The following is a 20477-nucleotide window of genomic DNA, read 5'->3' on the forward strand; positions in this document are numbered from 1 at the left end:
CATATTAAATATCAGTCTAAACATGGCTCATAAGAACCACAATGTAACGAAACATCTTACTTTAAAGGAAGTTGTAAAGCAAATTAGAAGTAGTAAAAGCGCGATTGTACAGTATGAGTAACCCCAGCGTGTGAGAATAATCATAATTCCCTATTTTTAATTAGTCTTGTTGGCTTATAATTTTGTTTTGAACCTACCAAACCAAGATTCTACGGCATGTTCTCTTAACTCTTTGTAAAATATAAACTTCCCAGCAAAACTAGTGTCGTACTTTATGCATAAGTCTAAAAGTTATCATAGATTTAGAATCTCGAAATCGTTTTCGGCATTGAATTTTACCACTGTTCTAGACACACAATTACCCATCTAAAACACTACAGAACAAAAAGATACTGGTTTTTGTTCTGCATCTTATCCGAGTGATGATACAGTTGAGAAGACTCTAAAACATGACTAGTCTAAAATTAGGTTTCCTTGGCCTTTTGTTTGAGAAATTGAACAAGTGCTTCCAAACAAACGTCAGGATCCTCGTGTCTCATTAGTTGCTCCGCTACCACTGCAGGGGTGACATCTATTTTCTCCAACAGATCATCAATTTGTTCAAAAAGTGGATGATCTCCTTCAACGCCTAAGTAATTGGAAGCTAGAATTCGAAATGCCTTGCTTCTGAGGAAGGACAAGTGAATGTGCATGTCCATACGACCAGGGCGTAGCAACGCAGGGTCGATTCTTTCTCTGTGGTTGGTGGTAAAGATCAAAATCCGCTCCTCTCCTCCACTCGACCATAACCCATCCATGTAGTTAAGCAGACCCGACAGAGTAAACCTGCTTGTCTTAATCTACGCAATGATAGTTAGTCAGTTATTTTCTGAACAAAAAAAAGAGCTTGGAGAAACTTTTAAATTTTGTAGAAAATAAAAAGGGAAAGGTGCTGATTTAGAAAACGAACATTGACATGCTTGTGGTCATCGTCTGAATCGGAATCTGAAAAGGCTTTTGGTGTTGATCGAACATGCACCTCTCTGTTGCAGTCAATGTCTTCGATGACGATGATGGAGCGGTTAGCTGTCTCCTTCAGGGTTCGCATGAGGTCTGAGTTAGAAAACACAGAGGTTAGTTCCAGATCATACACATCAAACTTCAAGTGGTCGGCCATGGCAGCAATAAGGCTAGATTTTCCTGTTCCTGGGGGACCATACAAGAGGTAGCCACGTTTCCAAGGCTTCCCCACCTTCTTGTACAGTTCCTTCCTCCGCAAAAACCGGTCCAAATCATCAATGATTCCCTGTTTTTGCTCTGGATCCAATGCAAGCGACTGGAACGACGCCGGATGAGTCAAGTCGCTTTTCTGCCAACATCTTCCACCACCAATGGAATGGATCTTGATGGTTCTCTGCTTTGCTTGCATCTCCTGGTATTCGTTCAGAACGTGCTCGAGATACTTGTTCATGACCACATCTCTATGCTTCTCATCGAAGGTTAGAGTAAAGGACTCCCTCTGGAAACTAGGTAACTTGCGAGGACGAAGAGGATCGCGATTATCAGATTCTTTTTGGGAGTTTTGTTCAACCAGCTTCCATTTGAGCTTGATGCCTTCAAATACATCCACCACGTCCTGATTTCCATCCACTGCCATTACTATGTTCTTGTGCTTTGAAATTTTCCCAACCTTGAGGGATTTGTAAGAGTGGGTGATCCTAGCCGGGAGATACTCTTGGACGGCTTGGAAGAGTTGGTTGGTGTGGCCATCCCAAAGTTCAGTAACCTGAAGTGAGACAACGTTGCTTTTTTGACGGGTTGAGAAGAAAGCTTTCAGTTTGGAGTGTACGAAAGAGCGAACTTGTTGGGGTATGAGATCGTTGATTGCGCTTCTTAGAAGCATGATGAATGTGGAGAAAGCTGCATACAACTCGAACCATGAGGAGGCAGAACGAACATTTGTGAAGGAGGAAGAGAAACTCCCCACAGACGGTCTCATGGTGAAATGAATGGGTTGTGGTTTATGCTACAATTTCAAAGCTAGACAGAGTCACCAAGAGTGCCACAACCAGGTATAAATAATAAAGGGTGAGACTGAGACCCTTTTCTTTCTCATCAAGACATCCACCTAAGTCTAAATCAATGAATCACTAGGAATATTAAATTACATCATTATAGTATTAATCAAATAATAAGATATAATTTAAGAATCTTTGGGACTATACAGTGATACTTTTTGGTTTTCTCAAAACGTAAAAGGATGCTTCCATACAGAAATAACTTCGGATGCATATTATAATCAATTAAGGTGTAAAAAGTCTTGCAGAATTGGGAGTTTAGGAGTGATTTTCATCATGCAAATTCTTAGAAATTTACATTAGAAACTTCTAGGTTAAGTAATGATTCAGCTCTAGGAAGATATGTGGCAAAGGAACAACTTAAAAGATCAAAACTTTAATTCTTAGCCGTCGCTGTGGACTACTAATGTGGCATTATTGTTCGGTATAAGCATTTTTTTCCATCCTGTTTGAACGTTGTCCCAGAGGCAAAGTAGACTTTCCCTTCCAAACCAATCATAAAAATGAATCTGAACCACTTTTAAAGAGTATACCTATTTCATTTTATAAGAATAGTTTGTAAAGTGCAGATTCATGTTATTTATATAGTGTTAATTCGTCTTATTTATTAATGTGAATCAAAATACATTTTCTTAAACATATACTACCAATTAAATATTACTGATGGTTTCATAAGATCTCACAATGGATATTAATATAATATATTTTAACAAATAATAAATTTTAAATAATTATGATAAGATTATAAGATAAGATTTCTACTATCTAAATCATATCAATTTATTTAATATAAAATTTCAACAAACACATTTAAAATCCCTTTCAAAAATGCTAAAAAAATTTAAATATAAAAATTGTTGAGAATAATTTAAGTGTAAATCTAAATCTTAGATTAGATTAAAAGTAACAAAATTATATATCATATAAAAAAAATCATTAATTTATCATCTTAATTTTGATTAATTTGAAAATAATTTCAAATTCCTTATGTAAAGTAAACCTCAATGTCACATTTATAGATAACTTTCTTGACTAAAAATAAAATCCATAAAAATCAAAAGCACATTGAAAACAATTGCAATGAGATGTGGAAAAAAGAGAGTACACATAGCTCAAAAGAGGGATCGATGAAAATGAACAAAAGAGAAGAAAAAAATATGAAATAAGTTAAAAATATATATGACTATAGTAATATCTCATGTTTTCTTTTAGAAGTTTGAATGTACATAAAATAATAATAATAATAGTAATAATATTATTATTGTTATTATTATTATTATTATGTAAATAAACTAATAAATTTTTTGGTGAATAAAATATATAAGGATATGTATTTGTTAGGTAACAAAGAGTCAATTCATCGACATATATGTGTTAATTCCAATGAAAATCATTTCTATTTGTGATAGTTCCTTTCTACTGTGTACGAAAGTAAATTTTGTCCAGTGGCTATCTAATGTGATACTGTTCATTGATTTAGAGTATATACTATATGATGTCAATAGCTACCAAAAGTATATTTGTCTTTTTTAATTTTAAGAGAAGAAATAGATGTTTGAAAATATTATATTCTTAGTTGTTAGGTCGAAATCATAATAATAATAATAATAACGACGTATAGAAGTATTGATACTTTTTTCTATTATGTTATTTAAATGAATTAATAAAAAGTAGTTGGTTCTCTCATGCATATTTAGCGTTGCACTTAAATTTAAATAATAGATTAGTACAATAAAAGTTATTTTCCTTTTAAGGTATTAATGCAAAGAAATTTCAATTAATTATATAAAACATATTATATCAACTTGACTCATGGCTCATGATTCATGGATAACCTTTAACCCATTCTTGAAAAAACATAGACCCATTAATTTGGTCTTCTAACATGATTTGGTCCTAATCCACATGGGTTGAGGTCGGAAAAATTTACAAAATCAAAATGTCTCATATAAAAAATTTACACCGATAAAATATCTACAAAAGTTTTGTAGGCTAAGATTAACTCATGAACCTTTTAAAAAAAATGTTCATTTTAAATAAAAAAAGTGTAATTAATCATAATTTGTTGCAAATCTAAGTGTTATAAATTTTTTAAATGATCAAATTACATTTGATAAACCAAAATTATTATCAAAAACATCTATACAAATTTTCTAAAAATAAAAAAAATGACCAAAGAATTCTTAATTAAATTGACAGATCAAATTGATCAATTCTTAATATTGTAATTAATTTCTTTAACTATACTTTTCATATGTGAAAAAATAAATAAAATATTGCAACTTGAATCTTATTGAACTAACTTATAAAATTAAAAAAAAATTAAGAAAGATAATTTAATTTGTATATACCAATAAATAATAAGATGATGCAATAAAATAATTACTTCTTTAGACGTCTTCTCATACAGTACAAATATTTTTGTATTGAAATCATATTTAAAGATTAAATGTAATTTTTTTAATTAAACTTTTGGTTTCTTGGTAGTAGGTGGTTAATTTTTTCATATAATTATAATTATTCTATGCGTCTAAAAAATAATTTCAGCCTTCATTCTTTTAATTATTTGACTTAGTCTACATATATTAAAAAATTGTTAAGCTAAGATAATGATGCGAAAACAATATAAATATCTACGTGACATTAGTTTTTTTGTTTATTAAATGTAAATGAATTATTAGTACTTTAAAAGTAAAATTATGAAGAAAAAAAACATTATCTAACCTGAAGCAATAAGCAAATTAAATTGACGCATAATTCAAATCTTCACAACTTCGTGATAGGTTAATAGTAAAATTAAAATTGTTCATATGAAATTTACATGATTTCAATACAAAAAATATTTGTATTATATGAGAAGACGTCTAAAGAAGTAAGTATTTTATTACATCATATTATTATTTATTGGTATATATAAATTAAATTATCTTTCTTAATTTTTTGTAATTTTATAAGCTAGTTCATTAAGATTCAAGTTGCAGTATTTTATTTATTTTTTCACATATGAAAAGTGTAGTTAAAGAAATTAATTACAATATTAAGAATTTATCAATTTGATCTGTCAATTTAATTAAGAATTCTTTGATCATTTTTTTTTTATTTTTAGAAAACTTGTATAGATATTTTTGACAATAATTTTGGTCTATCTAATTTGATCATTTTAAAAAATTATAACACTTAGATTTGCAATAAATTATGATTAATTACATTTTTTTTTGTATTTAAAATGAACATTTTTTTTTAAAAAAAGCCTCTTGGGTTGACCCTAGCCCACAGGACCTTGGTAGATATTTTGGTCCTGTGAGCTTTTTTTAATGAGAGATTTTTCGATCCTATGATTTTTTTGGCTTCAACGCATGTGACCAAATCATGTTAGGGAGCCAAATTGATGGATCTCATCTAATATATATTTCTATATATAGTAAAACATGTTTCACTCTCATGTATTTTTTTTCAACTCTCTCTTCTACTTTTTTTGTATTTTGTTATTTTCATACAAGTTGAGATCAAGACGTTGAATCTAATGTTTTAAATTAAAATAAATATAAAATCTATTTAAGACCTCTCTAAGTTTATGTGCATTCACTTGAGAGAGAAAACAAATAGTGAAAGTATCTTAGCTTATTTGTTTAATTTACCATTAAACATATTTATACTTATATAAAGAATTATTGTTGTATTGTATGACTCTCTCTTCAATTCAAGATTGGACGATCTTATCAATCAGGAGCACCTAACGAACCGGTTGATTGAGTAATATGAACTGAGCTATAAATCTTAAACAAGAATTAAGGTTGAAGATAATTAACTTAAGTTAAAGCACGGATATTAAGAGGACATTAATATGAAGTTCATGATAAAATCTATAAATACAAATTTGACGGTATGTTAGTTATATTTAATATACATTTATTGCTTGACTGTCACATCTTGACTGACTTTGGCATCTAAACGGAGTTAAAGACATTGGTGCCCTATGTAAGGAGTTAGATGAACAAAGTTTGGAAGATTCCACAAACTGAAACAATTGTTAAACTTTAAATTTTGCTAATTTAATAATCTAAATTTTAAAATTATACTGTATGTACTGACTAATTGTTTGAGACCAACTGCAATAGTGCAACCGACAGTTCAGACATAGAAAAAAAATCAATCAATCACAATTAAAATAAGCTAAACATATATTTTGCATAAACAAATTAATAATCAAATTTAAAAAAAATTTAATCGTAATTAGACTGATCTTAATTAAAAGTTCACAAACAAAATTATAAAAATGCTAAAAGGTATGATTGTTAACAATTTTTAATTGTACTTTTATTATAACATTAACTACTTTAATAGTTGAACTTGAATTGTTTTAACATCAAGGTATGTATTTTGATTGAATTGGTAAATATATTACCTTAACACGGAAAAGATAGTATTGAAATATAAAGACCAAAAAATTATTTTAAGTAGAAATTCAACCTTATACCCAAAATAAAAATTACACATTTAATTTTCAATTATATATAAAAATTATTAATTATCACATTTACTTTTCAATTATATAGGGAATTACTAATATAACGTAATAAATATACATGGTTTATAATTTAGATTAATAGGTATATTATATTAATAATTTTTTTTTCAAATTTTAATATTGGATTTTTAATGAGTTTTATTGATGAACTTTAATTTTTTTCGAATTTACTACTAAACTTTTAATTTTTTTTTTGTAACGTATAAATTTTAAAATTATACACATTTAACCTTTTTTTTACAATTAGATATAAGTTTATTTATTAATAATATAATGACATAACTATTAAATAAAGCGAAAGTGTGATATTCCACTCTTAAATATTAAATTATTTATTTAATTTGTCTTTACAAAGATTAGATTAGAATCATAACATCTGGACTTTTCTAATTACATTCATGTTTAAAATTCTATTTATCTTATATTTTCATTAATTTATCCGGATTAAAATAACTAACACATCTACAAAAGTAATATAGCATGGTAAAATGGAAAAAATATACAGAGATATTTTAAATTCTTTTAATAACAAAATATATGTAATTTTTAATAATATAATTTTGTTTTAAAAATATTCAAAATATTTAATCTAATTTTATTTTCGTTAATTAGGTGGAGTATACAATATTAAAATAAATATTTTTTTGGTGGTTAGATAATACGAAAATGATTACATAAAGTAATGCAAAAAGTTCACAAAAATATTACTTTAGTGAATTTCATACACAATTTATATTTATATCTATTCACTTCTCTTAATTCCATAAAGAAATAATATTTACCTTAAATCCGCACAACACAAAACAATATTATGGTTGGTCGAGGTTGACCTTGATTTTCAACTAATGTAATAATATTCATCTAAACCCACACTACATAAAACAATATATATGGTTGGTCACGTGATTACAGCATGTTAGATAGGTATGGTAGTGTTTATCTATTGTTTGCCTCGTTAAGAAGAATTTTGATTACTAATTTTATTATCTATCTTACATGTAAAGAAAAAATATTTGTGGTTTTTTTTTAAATACCATTACATGAAATTGTTAAATTATAGAAAAAAAAACAAATTGTTAGTAAAATAAAATTTATTGGTGAATTTTAATTACAAAATGAAAATATTATTTAGTAATAAATCTGTTAATAAATTTGAATTTTTATTATTGATAAAATATTTATTGGTAGTGGTAAATTTTCAACAAATATTTTGGGATGTTAAATTTTTTATATAAATGTATACATTTTTTTGTATACAAAATATATTTAAATTAAAAGAATATTTAAAACATATACCAATTTATACGTATATATATTTTATGGGATCAACAATTTTGAATTTAAGTGGTGTGATTAAGTGAAACATACAGCTAGCTAAGGAAAGTGTAAGATTAATGGTAACAAGAACTCCAATAATTTTCCTTTTTTATTATTTATTTTTTATAAAATTTTATGAACACGAAATGCCATTCTTATCTTTTTAATATCCGGAAATATCGCAAACATCACGATCTATTACATAAAAGGGGAGAAGAAAAAATACTTAACGAAAGAAGCACTGAAGTCACGGAACACATTAATATAATATAATATAAAGAAATATTAAAGTTGGCCCTGCACTATGCAATTAATTGTGCGACCCAGCCATTTGGAATTGCATCCGGGTAGGCTTAAGGCAGAAAAGAAAAGCCACGCAAGCAGAGTTGCGTGATATGAGCACAAGAAGAGAGAGAACGGAGCGTTCTGGAAGCTCCTTCAACCTAGGGCGTCGTCCGTTCAAGCTGGTGGTTCTGGAGGCAGCGGTTAGCGACGGTGAAGAAAGCAAAGATGGAGAGCGCGTCAAAAGAGGTAAGAAAAACCTAACCTTTTCTCATTATGTGAATTTCTGGAAAAATATTCTGATACAGACTGAATGTAATGTTATGCTTCTTAGTATTAACAGAGGAAAAAGGGGAGAGCTTTATTTATAGAGCTCTTGTTAAATCATTTAAAGCATAAAGAAACAGTAAAACCTAACAAACATTAAAGCTAACTAACTGAAACAGAAAGGGATTACTGTCTTTATCACAGTAACCAATTTCATTCCCAATAAGAAAATTGGTATGACATACTTTTACTAATAAAAAGGTTATAAAAGAATAAACTTTTGTATTTTTTTTAGAAAAGAAAAGAATAAAAAATAAAAAAATGTAATGTAAAATGAATGTAAAAAAAAACGTGTGTTAAAAAAAACATTTTTCTAGTATAAGAAAGCAAATAAGCATTTGTAGTATAAATTATAATTGATAATTCATACATAATTTTCTAGTATTTTCTTGCCTCTCTTTTAAGTTGAACAGAGTTAAAAAGAAAAACACAGATAGAAAATAGTTTTCTTTAGCACAGAGTTCATTGAGTCTCCTTCATCTGTTGTTTGAGAAATTCAACAAGTGCTTCCAAAGCAAGGTCAGGGTCCTCATTTCTGATGAGATGCTCTCCTACAACTGCAGGGGTGACTTGTGTTTTCTCCAACATTCCTTTGATCTCTTCAACCAGAGGATGATGTCCTTCAATACCCAAATAATTAGAAGCCATAATCGGAAACGCCCTACCTCTGAGAAAGGACAAGTGAATGTGCATGTCCATGCGACCAGGGCGCAGCAACGCCGGGTCTATTTTCTCTTTGTGGTTAGTAGTGAATATTATAACCCACCCCTCTCCACCGCCTGACCTTAAACCATCGATGAAATTCAGCAAATTCGACAGACTAAACTTCCCACTACCCTCACCCCGCTCCTTCTCAATATCTGAATCTTGTTTTGGTTTTGATCGATCATGCACCTCTTTGTTGCAATCTATGTCTTCAAACACCAAGATGGAACTGCCAGATATATCCCTCATGGCTTCCATCAGGTCTGAATCAGAATTAATACAAGATAAATCCAAATCATACACGTCGAATTTCAAGTGATTGGCAATGGCTGCAATGAGGCTAGATTTTCCTGTTCCCGGAGGTCCATACAGCAAGTACCCACGTTTCCAAGGCTTTCCCACCTTCTTGTAGAATTCCTTCCTCTTCAGGAACCGATCTAAATCATCAACTACAGCTTGCTTCAACTCGGGATCCAAGGCCAGCGTGTCGAATGTGGCAGGATGAGATAACTCCCAGTAGGTCCATGCGTAACTCCTCCTGGAATGGATTTCCAGAATCCTCTTCTCACTTTTCATGGCCTCGTATGTTTTAAGGACGTGTGGGATATACCGATCCAACACTCTCTCTCTGTTCCTCTCGTCGAAGGTCAGTACAAAGGCTTGCTTCCAGGAATCGCGCGAGTTTTCGTCTGAATTCTCATCCAACTTCCAAGTGAACTTGGTGCCTTCAAACTCGTCCACCACCTCTTGGCTTGGATCCACTGCGAGATTCAGGTGCTTTTCGTTTTCTCGTTTACCAACTTTGAGTGATTTGTAGGTGCTGGTAATCCTGGTGGGGAGATACTCCTGCGCTGCAAGGAAAACTTCATTTCCATTATACCGATCGTGCCAGAATTCGTTGATTCGGAGAGATATTTGATTATTTGGTTGGCTATGGAAAAAGGCTTCTAGCTTTGAGACAAGAAAGGATCGAATTTGGTGGGGTATGAGATCATTGAATGCAGTTCTGAGGAGCATGGTGAATGTGGAGAACGTAGCGTACACCTCGAACCACGACGAAGCTGATGCAAACGAAGGAAGAAGTTTGCGCATGTTGGATACCATGGTTTGGTAAACTTTAGGGAATACAAGAAAGAGAGGAACCAAGGATTGATGAAATTTGTGTAAAACTCAGTAGGTATTCATACTAATTTCAATTCTTGCACCTCAAGTTTTGATTTTGTCTTTTACTACATTATTACTCTCCGTAGCCGTTTCTCTTAATTTTCTTTGTAATTAATGTTTTGGTATTATTAATATTATTTTTAGAAATATGCTCTTTCTTTGTATTTAAAGTATATATATATCGTCAAGGTTTCATTGCTCCATTAATATTTTTCTCTTTTCTTATAGTTATTTTTTCAATTTTTGTAACCTAATTCTTTGAATGAAGCGTCTCGTTTAAAATAAATTATGAGAATATAAAGTAAGTTTACAAACTTATTTTACAAATAAGTTCCATCTCGAGTTTTCTTATATGGAGATTAATTATCAAGTCCGTTGGTACTTCACGTTACTAACATGATTAAAAAATTAATTTTTGTTATTTATTTATGCATATAATAAAAACATTGTTTTTACTTATGTTTTAATTTTGAAAAACATATATCATTTTAAAGCTAAAACGAGTGATATTAATTAGGTTTCTTTATTTTAGAAAATGAAATGGAGATGATCTTTTCATGCTAAATTGCATTTACTGTTATTTTCATTACTAAATTAGAATAAAGTTAATTGTTTATGATCAATTATAATAATGTCATGAGCTATCAAAATGGGTCACAATCCACTGGCCAACATGGCCCACCACGGATTCAAGCCGGGTTGGGTTTGAAAAAATTATATCTTTTTTATGCGGGTCAGATTTCAACCCGACTCATTTAAACCCGGTTCATGCGGGTTGAATCCGTGGTGGACCGGATTGGTCCATCAATCCACCTACCTAATTTTATTTTATTAAAATTTAATTATAATATTATAAAAAAATATTTATTATTTTTTTGCTTGAAAAATTTATTTAAATTCCTTATTTTCAAAATTAATTTTGGGAGTGAAATTTGTTTAAATTTGAATTATAGAAAGTTTGTAATTTTTTTAATTTAAAAAAAAATGTAATTAAGTTAGTTAGTGAGCCAACCCGTTTACCCACCAACCCGTGGTGGGTCGGACTGAGTTTGAATTTTTCTGACTCGCTAATAAATGAGGCAGGTTGGATTGACTCATTAAGTGACCAACCCATGGTGGACTGGGCCGGGTCGGGTGACCCGTTTTGACAGCTCTATACTCTATTCATAAAATTCCATTAATATTTCGAAAATAAAATTCAATTTGGATACCATTTAAATTTGATTTTGTCTATACTGATATATGTGAAACAAAATTAATTTATCTTGTTGATTTCAAAGTTTCTTAGCAATATATGAGATATAAGGTTTGTATACATAAAAAAAATCAATACGAGGTTGGTTTGGTTTGTATAAACATAATATTGATTATTAATAATAATAATTTAAATACCTATTTCAAGTTATAATAATTTAAATACCTATTTCAAAGTTATAATAATTAAGTTTGAAATTTGTAATGAAAATATTTTAATTTACAATGGGATTATATAAATCTATATTTTTTTTTCTTTTGTTTTAAGTACAATTACAAAATAAGTCTTTGACGTGTTGTATTGTGTTTAATACGAAAAAATTAATGTAAAAAATATCGATAGTACTTTTGTAAATAAATGTTAATTTCAAAGTCATAATTTATACTTTTTTGATGTTTTATGCTCAATAAAGATTGAAACTCTCCATTTTCGATGTCATATTGGATAAATTTCATGAAAAAAATGTTCGGCGCGAAAGTAAAGATGTTACGTTGAATGCTCTAGTTTCAAACGTTAGAAAGGTATAAGATGTCAGAGTTTGAAGTTTTTTAACATCATATACATTGTAATTATTTTCTAAAAGCAGCGCCACTACATTATTTATTTGCGCTTTCTTTTCTGCTTGAACCAAGAACTTCTTTCACGAGTGCAAGGGAGAACAAATGTAAGTTTTGTGTAATTTCCCTTAACAAAAGTGTTTTCGTTGCCTTTGTTTGGACATTTTTTTAGTTTTTATCAATTGGTATAGCTTTTTAGTTTAGCATTAACGTCCTGAACGCGATTTCAAACTCCACCACTTTCAGGGAAACAAACTACTTCGTTCATGAGTGCAAGGAAGAACAAATGTCAGTCATGTGTCATTTACCTTAAATATATGTGTTTCCTCTTGATTGTCATTTTGTTTTGAGGGATTTATTTAGTTTTTTCGTGCTCCGTTGAAGTTCTACCATAACAACCACCATAGGCATGTGCTCCTTTCTCCTAGCGCTAGGGCTTTATTTCGACAACGAACCCACCTGCAAGGTTAGTTTTGGATTTTGGATTTTTGATGAACTTTCGTTTTTTGATATTAGTATTGTTGAATTTATTTGTTGTATATGTGATTGGTTATATTTTGTTTAGTTCTCCTAGTCATATACCATATACATCCAAACATAGGATAAAACTGAGAGTATATTAAAAAGAACTCCAAACGACTACAAAATTTGGTCAAAGCACCAAAAAATCATGAAAAGTCCTCACAAAAATGTTTGGATCAAAATTTAAAGTCTAAGTATATGAAATATTTTTGCAAAATTTGAAAAAAAAAAAGAAAAAACACAAAATAAATTGACGAAAAATAGAAAACGACCTTTTAAAAAAAATCTAGAAGGAACAGTCAGCTATGCAGGCTGCCACAACCTTGAAAATTCTTTTCTATCCCAAATGAACATATAATAATGGTAAATTTGTTAACCAAAACAAAAGTTATGATCGTTTAAACATCTAACACAAGTGACTTTCCAAATAAACAAGATTGATCATAAATTTTTTTATTAGAAATTTAATTGAAAGTTTGTAAATTTATCGAGTTGGAACTTAATTAAAAAAATAATAATATATTTTAAAATATAACGCATCATTTTATGGGCAAAATGAAGAAACAACTCAAATTCAAATATTTGTATAGTACATAGATTTATTATTATACTACTTCAATTGTTACGTTTGTGTGGGAAGAAGTTAATACTAAGATTAGTTATATTAAAGTTTAAAGAGTAAACGCCAAAATATGAAAAAGTTGAGAGGCGAAAATACATTTTCCTTATTTATTAATTTATTGTGATTATTATTATAGTAATAAATAGAAAAAAATTTAAAAAAAAATACATCAATAATTAATTATGAATGTTGTTTAATTGATTATAATAATAAATATATTTTTATTTCTTTTAATTTAACAATATAAACGATTATATTACTTTAGATGTCTAATTTATAAATACTTTGACTTTTTTTTTAATCATTCATCATCGATTTAGCTCGAAAATTATTACCTACCTTAAACCATTTTTAATTTACTAAAATTAAAGTAAAAAAAACTAAAATTTAAAATAGTACAGTTTTATATTACATTTCTTTTAAAATATAAATATGTAATATTATTATAATTTAAATTATAAAAATTTATAAATTAAGTTTTAATGATTTATTATAATAGAATAATTTAATATTTAAAAAGAACAATTATTAATATATTTAAGTACGGTCTGAAATATATATTCAAAAATAGAAAAAAATGAAAAATGAGTTATCTCTTGCTATCTTGTCAGCTATACCAGAAAAAACTCTCGCTAAACATATGGGATCATGTTTTTTTTACTTGTTTAAGAAAAATATTCCTCATAAACTAACCAATGACATCAATGGATGGAATGCGTGTTTTCTAAGCTTACGCGTATGCTCACACTAAAACGTGGAGGCTGAAAATGTTGGAGATCGAGAGATTCCACAAACATAAATTAAATTCTAAATTTTAAGGAAAAATAATTACTTCTTACATCAAAAGAGAAGTGCATTAATTATAAACTTTTAAAACACAAATAAATAGTTATAATAATTAATTATAAACTTTTAAAACACAAATAAATATTAATAATAATTAATTATAAACTCTTAATTCTTATTCAAGTGTACAGTAAACCGTCTAATCATTCACGTATCCAAATATTTTGACGTACTATTTTTGTGACCTCTTGATGACCATGTGATCATAATCATTAGACTGTTTGGTTAATTTATAGGAAGATTAACTATAATACTAAATAATTCAAGATAACTTCTAATCAAAAGTCACTGAAAAATCTATAAATATAAATATAAATTTAAGATAAAAAAGCATATGATTACATTTAAAACATGTTTAATATCTAAACGGTCAAACTTAAACTAACTTTCACATTAGAACATCTTTTGCATGTGTCCTCCTAATAATATTGGACAAATGACTAAGATAGTTTAGAAGTGAAGGACGATGTTTTAACACTTTGAACGATTACATTACTCGTAAAAGTTGAGTTCGACCTTATTCCACAAAACAAAAAGTATTTTTAAATATTAAATAACTACTTTAATTACTTTATATATAGTTTTTAGTAGAAATCATATACATGTATTTATTTTTTCTATAATAATAAAGAATAATGAAATTATAAAATTAAATATAAATGCTTTTTTAATTTAACTGTAAATAATTTTTACTTATTTTATAAATAATTTTTATTTATTTAATTTAAAAAATAATTAAATTAAAAAATAGTTAAATAAGAAATTAGTATTATTGTAAATTTTTGTAATTATCGATAAATTTTTATTGATGAAAATAAATTTGTTGATAAATTTAATATATAGATAAATTTTGTTGATGAATTTTAGAATTTAAATTATTGTGAAATATTTTTATCAATAATTTGTTCATTGGTAAAATTTGTTGATAAATTAGAATTTGTATCATTAATAAATATTTTTATTGATAGTGTATACATAAGTCAATTTTGTCGATAAATTCAAGGGTTAAATATGCTTTTCGCCCCTTAAGTATCACACGATTTTTGGTTTAGTCCCTACTCGAAACTTTGATGGCTTTTAGTCCTTATAGTTTTGAAACTATTACTACTAATCCCTAAAATTGGATGGCGTTAAATTGTCTTTGACGTGGCAAACGGCAAACCTACGTTTCATGCCACCTCCCGTGCCACGTTTAGTGCTTCTTGAGGATTCAAGGCAAGCCCGAGCTTGAACAGAAGATTCAAAAAACTGAAGCACCAAGCACCCACCATGAATCTTCAACTGCAAAGCGAAATTGAAACAAACCCCAAAATTTCTCTCACCAGTCCACCCCTCAGGACGCATAAAGTTTGGTACTTTAAGCTATTTCCACCAGGCAAAAGAGAAAAGTTGCACAAAACCCGGTTGGTACTTTAAGTTATTTCCAACCAAAAAGTTTGTTTTTTTGTGGATATCCGTGAAGGTTGAAGTTGAAGAGATAACAATAAGAAGAGATAGAAGAGGAGCATGGGGTAATTATCATACCAAATCAAACCCACTGAGAGGAATTGTGAATGAAATGGGGGAGGTTTAACCAAAACGCTGAGAAATACCGTAGACACGTTGCTCGAAGTGGCTCCATCGAAACTTCATATGCATACATGCCCTTTGGGTGCTGGTGTAGACCCTTCTTTAGAAAACTGCCAAGGTGCCCATGGGAAAATTATGTGGGGTGCTCCAATGGCATCCTCATAGCTGAAGCTGAACCACTTTACATGTACAATCTATGGAATCCAACTCATAGAGAAACGTTTCGACTTTCTTTATGGGAAAGGTTTTGGAAATGGCGACGAAGAGGTTTTGTGTTTGAATGTCGTTGACTTTCTATGGTTTGAAGAGAAACTGGTCCATTGATGAAGACAGAAAGAAACACTAAACGTGGCATGGGAGGTGGCATGAAACGTGACTTTGCCGTTTGCCACGTGAAAGACAATTTAACGCCATCCAATCTTAAGGATTAGTAGTAATAGTTTCAAAACTATAAGGATTAAAAGCCATCAAAGTTTCGAGTAGGGACTAAATCCAAAATCGTGTGATACTTAAGGGACGAAAGACATATTTAACCCTAAATTCAATTGATAATTTATAATTTCTAGATAGAAAATTTCATTGGTAAAATGAACGACAAATTTTTTTGAACAAAACTAATGAATTGTTTTTTATATATTAAAGAGAGAGGAGCAAGAAGAAGAGAACAGAAGAAAATGAGAATGGAGAGAGGCAGTGCAATGGTGTTAATAGGGAGGAACAATAGTGGCATAGGATGACAATGGTGGAAGCAAAATAAAAAGAAAAAGACGAAAGAAAAAAGAAGATTGAAAAAATAAAGAAAAAAAAACTCAAACGTAACTTTTATTGACAAACTTAAATTTGTTAATAATTATTAGTTGATATTTATTGATATATTTGCAGTTACACATATTTTTCTTATTATCAATTAATAGTGTTTAGAAGTAATTATTAATTTTGTTATTGTGTATCTATCTTGTAAAGCTAGTCAATGGTGCACTGTAATTCCAAATAGTTTTTCTTTTCTTTTTTTCCTTTCTTTTAATTCACATATAAGGGACTGAAATCGTATTTCTAACATGATTTTTTTCAATATAATGCACTTGTCCAGTTATTTTTCAATCATAAGACAAGTATTTAATGATTTTTTTTTAAACTTTGCATTTATTAAGAATACAGTATCATGTCTTTGTTCAATTTCAAAAGTTCATTATTTGGATGCAAGAAACTTGAAAACACCGTGTTTGTTGATGATGGAAAAATGAAGCAAGCAACACCATTACTTTTTTTTCCTCATCATCCATCTTATAGTATGTTATGAATTTAGAAACATGAAGTGACTGATGGATGCGGAGAAGATCCCCATATACAAGATATTCAAATGAACTAGTAAATAGATTGTAAAAATTAATTAAATATTTAAGTAAAATCATTTATATATAATTTTTAAAAAAGTATTTTAAAAATTACAATATTTAATTGGACTTAATTATTAATTAATTTTATTTTGAAAAAAATAACATTGTTTTATTTTTAAAAAGAAATTAAAAACTTAATTAAATTAAAATCTTAAAAATAAGAACTGAATTAAATAAAAGATACTATAAGGAGTCTAATTTAAAACATTATCTAATAAAAAAGACTTAATTAAATTATTTTAACAAAAAATAAAATTTAATTGAAAAAATAAATAATTAAATAATTAAAACGACGACAAAATAAGGAGTCTAGTCATAATTTGATGGGAGTTGTCGGTAGTCAAAGAGTAAAAAATGTGGCGGTCAACTGTGTAATATAAGTCACACATGATTTATATAGAAACAAGAACATGGTATTTCAGCTGAACATATTCCTGAACCCCTGTTTTTGTCTCTTTATTATATGTGTCGCTTATTCTTGTATTTGCTAATTCTGAAAGAAAGATTGACGCTTTTACTCACACTTGGTCAGCATTGTCAATGGCGTCTCAATGTCTCTCATCCTTTTTTCCAAAACTAACTATTTTCAGCATTAGGGATTTAGATAACTCTCCTGTTCTCTGTAACCTATATTTCTTCATTTCGTTTTTCTTCGCTTCCAACAGGTAATTCCCTCTCATTCATCTCTCTTTTCTTCTTCTTCGTCTTCTTTTTTTAATTTCTTAATTTAATGGTGAATTAGTTAATAGCGAGTTTCAGAGAGATTGGTTTATTCACTCATCTTGGCCTTGTTTCTCCTATGATTTGAGTCCATATCAAGGCAAAACATTATGAGATTGTATTCCAAGAAGAGTCTTTCTTCTTTTAAATCAGCATCATCATGGTTCGAGATATATGCTGCCTTCTCCACACTCACGATTCTCCTCAGAACTGCAATCAATGATCTCATACCCCATCAGTTTCGATCCTACATCATCTTAAAGCTAGAGGGATTCTTCTGCAAATACCGATCAAATAACAAAGTCTCTATCAAAATTAACCAATTTTGGGATGAAATGTGTGGAGAGCGTAATGAACTTTTTGAAGCTGCCTTGACGTACCTCCCCACCAAGATTACTCACACCTACAAATCGCTCAAGGTTGGCAGACGACAAAACCATAAACACCTTGAGTTTGCAGTGGATGGAGGTGATGATGTGGTGGACAAATTTGAAGGCATGACGTTAACTTGGAAACTGAATGAGGGGTCCAAGGAGGATCCTAGGAACATGAAGAATAACTTTGTATTAACCTTCAATGAGAAACAGAGACAAATGGTACTGGATCGGTATATCCCACATATGGTTAAAACATATGAGGCCATGAAAAATGAGAGAAGGATTTTAAAATTGTATTCTTGGTTAAATGACTTTTGGAACGAAAGTGACTTATCACATCCCGCCACATTTGACTCACTAGCCTTGAGTCCTGAGTTGAAGAAAGATATAATTGATGATTTGGATCGGTTCTTGAGGAGGAAGGACCTTTACAAGAAAGTGGGGAAGGCTTGGAAGCGTGGCTACTTGTTGCATGGACCCCCCGGAACTGGAAAATCTAGCCTTATTGCAGCCATGGCAAACTATTTGAAATTCGATGTGTTTGATTTGGAGCTTTCTTCGATCTTCTCAAACTCAGACCTTATGAGATGCCTGAAGGAAGCATCTAACCGTTGCATAATTGTGATTGAAGACATAGATTGCAACAAGGAGGTGCATGCAAGATCAAATCCAAATGGTACTTCAGAGGATCAAGATTCAGAGTCTGACAGTGAGGGTGCAAAGGTTTGTTTTTGTGTTAATCATTCATTTATCTTTGTAAGCAACATATGAGTGTTTTTCTTAAAATTAATTAAGGCCTTGTTCTTTTAAGTGGATTTGAGGGAATGGATTTGAGGGAATTTGAGAGGATTTGAAGATAACTTTTTTGTCGTTTTTCTCAGCGAATTTGGAGGTAAATGAAAATGAATTTGAAAATAATTTTTTTAATTTGTCACGTCAATACAATTCTATATTAATTCTCACAAATTTTATTTTCAAATTCACTCTTATTTACCTCCAAATTCGCTCAAAAAAACGACAAAAAAAATTATCTTCAAATCCTCTCAAATCCCCTCAAATCCACTCCCTCAAATCCACTCAAAAGAACAGGTCCTAACAGATGAAGTCAAAGAGCTTTACTTTGTCTGGTTTACTTAACTACATGGACGGTTTGAGCTCAAGTGGTGGAGAGGAGCGGATTATAATATTCACTACTAACCACAAAGAGAAAATTGACCCAGCATTGTTGCGCCCTGGTCGAATGGACATGCATATTCACATGTCCTTCCTCAAAGGCAAGGCCTTTCGAATGTTGGCTTCCAATTATTTGGGCATTCAAGGACATCATCCACTCTTTCAACAAATTGACGATCTATTAGAGAAAGTAGAAATCACACCTGCAGTGGTAGGGGAGCAACTATTGAGATATGAGGATCCTCACCTTTGTTTGGAAGAACTTGTTCAATTTCTGACACTAAAGGTCAATGATAGTAATTGTGATTCAGTTGAGAGGGTTGTTTTCAGTAGGAGCATTGACACCAATACGCCTAATTGATACACTCAAATAAATTAATATTTTATTATAATATAATATTTTTTGGAAAAATAAATTTTAAATGGAAGTTATTTGTGAACAATGGTGTTACAATATAAAGGATAATGATACTTTGACAACATTTTTTTGACAACATTTTAACATCATCTAAGTGTTATTCTGTGATTGGTCCAAAATTACTCCACAATCAATAATAATAATAATCTTAAACATTAACATGGACCAATCACAGAATGACAAGTACATGATGTAAAATGTTATAAAAAAAATATTGTCAAAGTATCATTATCCTAATATAATATAGGCACAACTTTAATTGTAGCTGAAGTCGTTGAAGGTTTGCACGACTTCTGTATAATGTGGTATGTGTTGAAATTGTTGTAGGCTTGTACGACTTCTTTGTGAATACTTGCATAATAAATATATTTTTTATGTTAAAAACATTAAATAAAAGTCAAATAATTTTTGAATAAAAATTTATTAATAGATAAGAAAGTAAATAAAGGATATAAGGACAAAAAGTAGTTTTACCTAATAAGAAGTACATCTAATAACAATTTTGGTAAAGAGAAAATAACATATACTAAAACTAAAGTAAACAAAGTTGATGTTATAGAGTGATGACAACTAAACAAAATGAAATTTCAATCTCTATTTGGGGTGATTGTTTCTACTATGACATATACTTTGCAAAAAGA

At 29.6% G+C, this 20477-nt stretch overlaps 3 protein-coding genes across 3 annotated transcripts; 1 reads left to right on the forward strand and 2 right to left on the reverse strand.

Annotated features, from left to right (window-relative positions):
• Positions 1–301: 301 nt before the first annotated feature.
• Positions 302–2078, reverse strand: LOC108335739 (AAA-ATPase At3g50940). Its single transcript, XM_017571866.2, has 2 exons — positions 950–2078; positions 302–839 (listed from the first exon to the last, which is right to left on the reverse strand). Exons 1-2 carry the CDS (start codon positions 1976–1978, stop codon positions 465–467), a joined length of 1404 nt encoding a protein of 467 aa, XP_017427355.1. The 5' UTR covers positions 1979–2078; the 3' UTR covers positions 302–464.
• A 6754-nt stretch (positions 2079–8832) lies between these two features.
• On the reverse strand, positions 8833–10341 carry LOC108334621 (AAA-ATPase At2g18193). Its single transcript, XM_017570506.2, has one exon. The coding sequence runs from the start codon at positions 10318–10320 to the stop codon at positions 8974–8976; it is 1347 nt and encodes a 448-aa protein (XP_017425995.1). The 5' UTR covers positions 10321–10341; the 3' UTR covers positions 8833–8973.
• Positions 10342–17709: 7368 nt separating this feature from the next.
• On the forward strand, positions 17710–19779 carry LOC108334807 (AAA-ATPase At2g18193). The gene is made up of 2 exons (XM_017570742.2): positions 17710–18968; positions 19345–19779. The coding sequence occupies exons 1-2, from the start codon at positions 17979–17981 to the stop codon at positions 19777–19779; spliced, it is 1425 nt and encodes a 474-aa protein (XP_017426231.1). The 5' UTR covers positions 17710–17978.
• Positions 19780–20477: the final 698 nt, after the last annotated feature.

This window comes from Vigna angularis, chromosome 10, assembly GCF_016808095.1.
Source record: "Vigna angularis cultivar LongXiaoDou No.4 chromosome 10, ASM1680809v1, whole genome shotgun sequence".
Taxonomy (NCBI): domain Eukaryota; kingdom Viridiplantae; phylum Streptophyta; class Magnoliopsida; order Fabales; family Fabaceae; genus Vigna; species Vigna angularis.

Excerpts from the sequence above, each read along its gene's own strand:
- LOC108335739 (XM_017571866.2), bottom strand. The coding sequence starts at position 1,978 with ATGAGACCGTCTGTGGGGAGTTTCTCTTCCTCCTTCACAAATGTTCGT. Across the intron at positions 840-949 it reads ATGACCACAAGCATGTCAAT|ATTAAGACAAGCAGGTTTAC; the intron begins GTTCGTTTTCTA and ends ATCATTGCGTAG.
- LOC108334621 (XM_017570506.2), bottom strand. The coding sequence starts at position 10,320 with ATGGTATCCAACATGCGCAAACTTCTTCCTTCGTTTGCATCAGCTTCG.
- LOC108334807 (XM_017570742.2), top strand. The coding sequence starts at position 17,979 with ATGAGATTGTATTCCAAGAAGAGTCTTTCTTCTTTTAAATCAGCATCA. Across the intron at positions 18,969-19,344 it reads CTGACAGTGAGGGTGCAAAG|ATGAAGTCAAAGAGCTTTAC; the intron begins GTTTGTTTTTGT and ends AGGTCCTAACAG.